Below are 7,500 nucleotides of genomic sequence, written 5' to 3' on the forward strand. Positions count from 1 at the left end.
ATATTATTTCAAGAAATAATGATAAAGTGAACTTAGAGCCAGTAGCACTGGCATACAATGGCACTTTGCTTTTTTACAGTTAATTTTGGGAGTTTACAAACTAAAGGTTAAGGGAGCTTTAAAATACCGATAATGAAAATAATCATTTTTACAAATACGTTTTATTTGATATTTTCAGTATAGATTGTGTATATCAGAATCTGATAAATATTCTCTTTATATAAAATCAGAAACTCAAATGTTTACTCATGTCTTATATACATTCTTGTATAGTCATACCTTAAATCAAATGCACTGATAATACTTCCCAGAATCTTCAGTATTATTGTTCCTTCTTCTCACTGGTTGCCTCTGATAACATGATACTGCACCCCATCGATTTCAACCATGCTGACATCGGGGGGAACAACATAGGCAGGGAGGCTGAGGGCTGACCTGATAGTAGAGAGGCCATCACTTGTAGTGTCCAAACCCAGAATTGAGTCCTCTTGTTTATGTTCCTGATTATCCTTTAGTGAACCTGCTTTGCCATCATTGTTAACGTCAATGTGCATGAAGGCCACTTCAGTAGCCTCACTCCCTTCTGTGACCTGGATGGACTCCTCTTCCACCTGTTCACTCTCTTTCATGTCCTCAATGACAAGCCCATGAACCTTGAGGGCATGAATGCGGAGTCCTCGGCCAGACACAAAAGTTGTGTGGCACACCTGGCATGAATATGTCTGGATATCCTGATTCAGGATACCTGCCTCACTTGGCATGCCCACTGTGACTTGTCCACCATGAGTTGACTTTTCATGGGAGCACAGATCACTGAAAGAAATGAAAGCCTTGAAGCAAATCTTGCAGGAGAATTGTCCCTGTCTGTTCCCACCACAGTTATGGTTTTCAAGACTAGATCTCCTTTTGAAGGTGCCCTCACAACCACTACAAGAATAAACCTTTCTGATACGGTGCATAGCTCGATCATGAGCCCTGAGAGCAGTCTTTCTATTTGTGATGAAGTTACATTCTTTGCATGCAAACACTTGAGCCCCTCCTTGATTGTGTACATTCTGCATATGCTTACTCATCTGTGACTGGAATGCAAACCTTTTGGGACATTCTGGACATGATAATCTCTTCTCCATGTGCTTGGTTTTCATGTGCATTTCCAGTGTGGCCTTAGCAGAAAACACCTTGTTACAGATGGAGCATTCAGACTCATGGTTCCTCCTGTGAAGCCAGAACAAGCCACTGCATCCCACTACCACTCCACATATCTCACATGGACCAGAAAATTGGGTGTAGTGAGTCTGCAACTGCTTTTCACCAGAGTATACTCTTCGACAATGCTTGCACTGAAATGGGTATTTTTTGGCTTGTTGGTGGTCCTGATGACTTCGCACAATGTGCTCTCTAAGTAGGTGGTTTTTGGAGTACTGCTTGCCACACACTTCACAAATAAAATTCTTTTCTTTAGAGTTCACAGGTAGGCGTTTCTTCTTCAGTTCGTCTCGGAAGGCTGACTCAAGATCAAAATTCTCTTCATCCTCTTCATCATCTGTTATCCAAGTCACCATCATCCATTGTCTGGCTCATTTCGTCACCTTCCTTACTAGTCATAATCTTGGCTTCTAACATATTATCTGAATCTTTTTGAACATCCTCCTCCTCAGCTGTGTTGATAGGGGTCACTGGGTCCTCCTGCAAGCCTTTCTCCTGGGTGTCCTGGGGCCCTCTCCACCTGTGTCGGTTCCAGCCGGTCCATTTGATCTTCTTCTGCTTCTTTGCCATTCTCTTCCAAAACTCTGTGTCATCATCCGAGCTAAAGTCGCTGTCAGCATTCTTCCTTTTCTCTCCCCTCTGGTTGAGCTTCACTGTGCAGTAGTAAATGAGAAAAAAGGCTAGTTAATCATTTCTAGATACCTATTATTTCTTATAATGCTACTAATATTACAACTGCTATTGGTACTACTACCACAAATACTAGAGAAGTATTGTAATATTAAATATTATACTCTACATATACATTAACAAAATTAACAATAACAATTACATCGGCAATAAAAATAATTGGTAAAATCAAAGGTAATCTGGAATGTAAACCTTTTGGGACATTCCGTAGCAATCAGTGGCTTCACAAGCCTTTATCTACCTATTTATACTGAAGCATAAAATTTTGCATGTTTGTATTTGAAATTAGATTTCAGCGACATTTAGCAACTGCAACCGTGCATTGCATTTGGCTACCAGAAATTGATATGGCCACCATATGTGCACCAAAAACAAACTGAACAATCTCCCTCTCTGCCAAATACTGTTGATGATCTCACAGAAAATGAGCTCTGTGTATAACTCCTATCTATCTTGTCTTGATAAGTGTTTAATTTGTAAACTAGTAGGGGGGGAAGCCAATGACAAATAATAACATGGATAAGGTAACTGTAAAGGTGATAAGAAAAAATGCAATTATCACAGGAGAAAGAAGTTTACATGATACACAATGCAAATCAAAGCAAATGTAATTGAAATGTGGTGTTTGAAGACAAGCTCTCAGCAATAATATCTCTCTCATTATAATTTACCCATGGGATCAAGGTGATGTGACCATCATATTATGAAAAAATCTGGCAAAGAGCCAAGTGATGGGAATATGCTGTTGTGGAAACAAAAATATTTAAATCATTCTGGAAAATTATCTGTTATCACATAGGATACTTATAATTGTTAAACATACAAGATTCTCTTCAAAGTTGAATACAACATGACATTTTAATAAACTTATTTATTAGGTATTTCATTATTTTCTGGCAAATATCACCTATACAGAAGAAAATGAAATAAAGCAGACAGCAGTGAACTACAGTGCTCACAAGTTAAGCATATCCCATACCAGAGCAATCTTGATAAAACTCAGCAAGTAGACAATGATAAGTAAATGGTCCAAGAAAGTCTAGGGAGTTTTCTCACAAATATAGAGCATTGTCCAAAATAACAGAAAATAATAGTCTAAATACTCTATTGTATCCCATGATACAGCCAAGGAGGGAGAAAGAGATAGAGAGAGAAACAGAGAGAACAAAAGATAATTAGATAGAGAGAGACAATTAGCAAGAGAGAATTAGAGATAGACAATTAACAAGAGAGAATTAGAGACAGACAATTAGCAAGAGATAATTGGAGAGATAATATGGAAACAAGCCAATAATGAGAGAGAGATGCTAGAGACACACAATGAAAAAAGCTGGAGAGAAGGGAACAGAAAGTCAGAGAGGTACATAACAAAACAGAAGTAGAATGAGCACAGACAAACGCAAGCTGAATGATAACGCCTTTGTACACTAACCTTTCTTAGATACTTGTGCTTGCTGACTGATTCCTTTTTTCTCCTGATCCGAGGACTGCCTTTGTTGACTCGCTGTCTGGTTCTGCTGTTCTGGTGTTTTTCCCTGCTTTGCCACAAAGCTTCCGATACTTGCTGGTCCCTGGTCTTCGGTAGATTTCTGGTCCTCTGGTCTCTCTACTTCATATGCATCAAAGTGGTCGTCTGCCTGAATACTGTCAAAGCTGTTGTCATCATCCTCTTCTTGTCTCGCTTTTTCAATAACTTCTTCGATAGTCTGCTGCAAATGGTCCATCTGCAGTTGGCAAGACTTTGTTTCCAGGCAGGGATCTTGTTGACTAGCTTCAGGTTTACTGACAGTTTCCTCATATACTTTAGGGGATGGTATGTAACACTGTGTGGCAGCTTCGTCTTTAGAAGCATAAAGAGTGCAAAAGAATAATGGGAATGTCAGTTTTGAAACCATCTTCAAGGGCAGTCTGGCATGCAAAGTCTTTGCCTTTGGAATCTGGCACATTGGCAGGGGAAGATTTCGTGCCTCCTTCAATCACACGGACAATCATCTTTGTGACTTTCTGGTGAATTTTTCATAATATTGTCTTGAGGAATGTAAGTTAGTTCATTGAATATATACGATGATTGTAAAAAAAATCCTTTTCTTTACTTATTATTTCAAAAAAATGTATAAAAAATATACGTCAAAGTTAAAAGATGCCTTGCAATGTAGTAATTGAATACTTTTTGTCAAAATGAAGTCTTCAGTCTTGTTAAAATTCAACCTGCAAGAATGGAAAGTCATTAGTTTCGTCACCTTCAAATTATTTCATATAATACTGTTAACAATGATAATAAAATTAAGAAAAAATAAAGAACCATACATTCTTTGTACCATATCTGCACTGGTGAGAAATTAATAGTCAATACTGAGGTGCAATATTTTCATACAGATATAAAGCCCAACTGTTCTGTGCTATATGAAGGGCAATATCTTTTTCATCATTTTACAGCTCATACCCCATAGGAACCTTTTCTTAAATCTAGAGCTGCATGCACATAACTGAGTATCTGTCATTCCATCATTGTCATCATCATAATCATAATCATTATCATCATTACTATCATCATTATTGTTGTTAGTCTATTTAGCTATTATTACCTTAATCATTATCACTATCATTATCATTATTATCTTTACTATTAATAATATCATTATCATTATTAATATCATTACTACTATTATCATTAACATTATTAATACCATTATCATTATTATTATCATCATTATTACAATTTATCTTTTTTTAGTAGTATTATCATTATTATCATTATCACTATCATAATTATTGTTATCATCATTGCCATTATTATTGTCAAAAATTATTGTTATCATTATTGTCATTGCTTTTGTCATTATTATTATCATTATCATCAACACTAATATTCAAAATAAATAAAATAAATAAATAAAAAACTGGTAACAAGAAAAAAAAGAAAAAGTTAAACAATAAAATTCAAGATGTTTGCATACACTTTCAGCATCAACTGGTTAAGCATGAACATGTGCGAGTCAGTCTATATGGATGAATTTATTTTGCTGCTGATGAAAACGGCACATTGAAAATTATTCCTACATGCCCAGATGCCAATGCAACAAAATTGTGTACAGAGTATGACAAAAAATATAGTCAGTTGCTTAACCCGCTGCTGCTGGGTGGTTTCCCGATATGAAAGCCCTCCCTCCCACGCTGTATTCGTAGTGGTTTGGACCCCACTACCAAGCAATCATGTTGGCACCATAGCATGCACAGCATAATCATACATGCCACCAGAAAATGGGACCAGCGCAACCATGGTACATATACACATGCTATCTGGAATATAGTCCACGCATACCATGGCATGTACGTACATGCCACCCTGCAGCGAAGGGTTAAAAAAACAGTACCTAAAAAAAATCTAAAGTGACTGATTGTTGAATTCACATTACTAAGACCCTTTTCAATATTCAAATCACAACAGAATACGATACACTGATATTTCAAAATCTTAGTCAGCTTATGCTTCTACTGCTACCATACTTTTTTTGGTAAAACTTCAATTTCACACAGCAACATGGTACCAGGTAAACTTCGCATGTCTTGGACAGAACGACAAAAATTAAAATAGGTTTCATATATGATATTTCCTTTACAGGTTGATCAGAAAGTTGTACAACACATATCATTTGATATACATTTACATGGTGACTGCAATAAGATGGGGAAAATCTAATGACAGTGTCATAAAGAGAAAAAAAAAAATATATCACGAAAATCTTCAGCACCCCATACAAAAGGGAAAAATTTTGAGAAAATAAGTTGAGACAAATGTAGTAGGGAAATACAGCAATTGGGCGGGCCTGGGGGAAAGCCCCCATCTTAGGAAATTTTTTGGTTCGGGTTATTTACATTATGGTTTTCCCTAAGATTTAGCGGAAAAAGGGGGGAAAACTTTCAGGGGGGGAAAAATCACAAAAACCAAATTTCCCAATATTTTCATTATTTCCAGAACTGGTATTTAAAAAACAACAACAACAACAACAGATTCACAGATAATACACCATGAATAACTAAAACTGAAATCAATAATTTTAAAGTTGGATGGCTTTTGAAAAAAAAAATTTCCCCCTTTTTTCTTTAGTAAAAAAGAAATGTGACAAACAAAAAATTAAACCCAAAAAAAATTTGTTGATATCAAAATGATAGTATTTTAATCTTGAAAATTAAAACATTTGAAAAGATAAACATAGGGGGGTTTTTAAAAATTATTTTTGAAATTTTCCCAATAATACATTTGATAAAATTTTGGGCCCTCTCAGTGGGGGTGGGTTTAAAAAATTTTCCAAAAAGGGAAAAATTTGGGGTTTTGGCACCATGGGGGTAAGACTAAGTAAAGCGAGTCAGCACCCCCCGCCCTCACTTTGTTTTCTTTTGGCTTTAAATCGCCCAGGCCGGGGCCCCTTTAAAGACGCATAGCCCAGGCGAGGTTCAGCTTGCTTTTGGGACTTCCCTAGCCCTATATTTCCCCTACAAAATTATTTGTTTTTTAACAAATTTGAAAAAATGTCTATTTTGGGATAAACTAACAAAAATTTAGTAACCCTTAGTCTGAGGTAGTGATGATACTAGCACTGATGACTGTAAAGGGCATGAAATAATCCAGGGAAACTGAATCAACCAGTGGCTATCACATACTAATATAATGTCAACAAGAAATCAAAAGGTTTTACCCTATCCCCCACCTCCAGAAAAAAGCGGGCTCCCTTCCCCCATATGTTTTGGAAAACCTAGAGTTTACTTTTTCCCTTTATTTGCCAGGGAGGTTTTGAATTCCCCCCGGGCCAAAAACTAGTGAGGTTTTGTGTTGGGTTTAAACCCAAATGATCTTTTTTTAAAATACAACCCAAACTAAAATCACCAATGTCAAAAGCTTTTACTTGATTTATGAAGCCTAAAACCCTGGACATTTTACACCATCAGTAGTCTATCAATACCAAAATAATTGAAAATATATTATAGTCCTAACATACCCATACTCGAGAACGAAATGCTGTATTCCATTTATTTTCTATCATTATCACCATTACTAAAAGTATTGTTTTAGAACTTACTGGTAAAAAAAGTCATTCCCTGAAATTTCCTGACTTATTGCTTCTTTTCTCATCTCTTCAGATTATGTTCGATGGTTTATTTCACGGATTACATAGAGCTGTACTAAATTCTGAAGCTCCATTGTTTTCAAAATTAAGTACGGGTTACGAACCTAAGTGTTGTTTTCCTAGAGTACGGATTTTTTTTTTAATGTTTTATCATTAACTTATGTATCGAACATATTCATATTTATTTATTAATTTATTATTTTAAGTTAATGTGTCTATCAATCTTAATTGGACTTTGGGATTTAAATTTTTTATGAAAAATTTATACTCGCGGGACCGATCAGCAATAACTTTATGGTACAAAAAATTTTACCCAAAGTTGGCAGACCCTGTACATTCACCCCAAAACAAATATAAAATTCCCCTACATTTCCACACACAAAAATAGACATGATCACATTCACAATCACATATGCATTCACACTCACATAGACAAACAAAAAAACACACACACACACACACACAAACACACACACAA

At 36.0% G+C, this 7,500-nt stretch overlaps 1 protein-coding gene across 1 annotated transcript; it reads right to left on the reverse strand.

Annotated features, from left to right (window-relative positions):
* Window positions 1–145: 145 nt before the first annotated feature.
* LOC119578001 (zinc finger protein 791-like) lies at window positions 146–7,106 on the reverse strand. The gene is given in 5 exon segments (XM_037925703.1): window positions 146–1,553; window positions 1,555–1,859; window positions 3,329–3,764; window positions 3,766–4,104; window positions 6,975–7,106. Coding segments are annotated over 4 exon segments (2,079 nt in total). The 5' UTR covers window positions 3,889–4,104; window positions 6,975–7,106; the 3' UTR covers window positions 146–338.
* Window positions 7,107–7,500: the final 394 nt, after the last annotated feature.

This window comes from Penaeus monodon, chromosome 10 (genome assembly GCF_015228065.2).
Source record: "Penaeus monodon isolate SGIC_2016 chromosome 10, NSTDA_Pmon_1, whole genome shotgun sequence".
NCBI lineage: Eukaryota > Metazoa > Arthropoda > Malacostraca > Decapoda > Penaeidae > Penaeus > Penaeus monodon.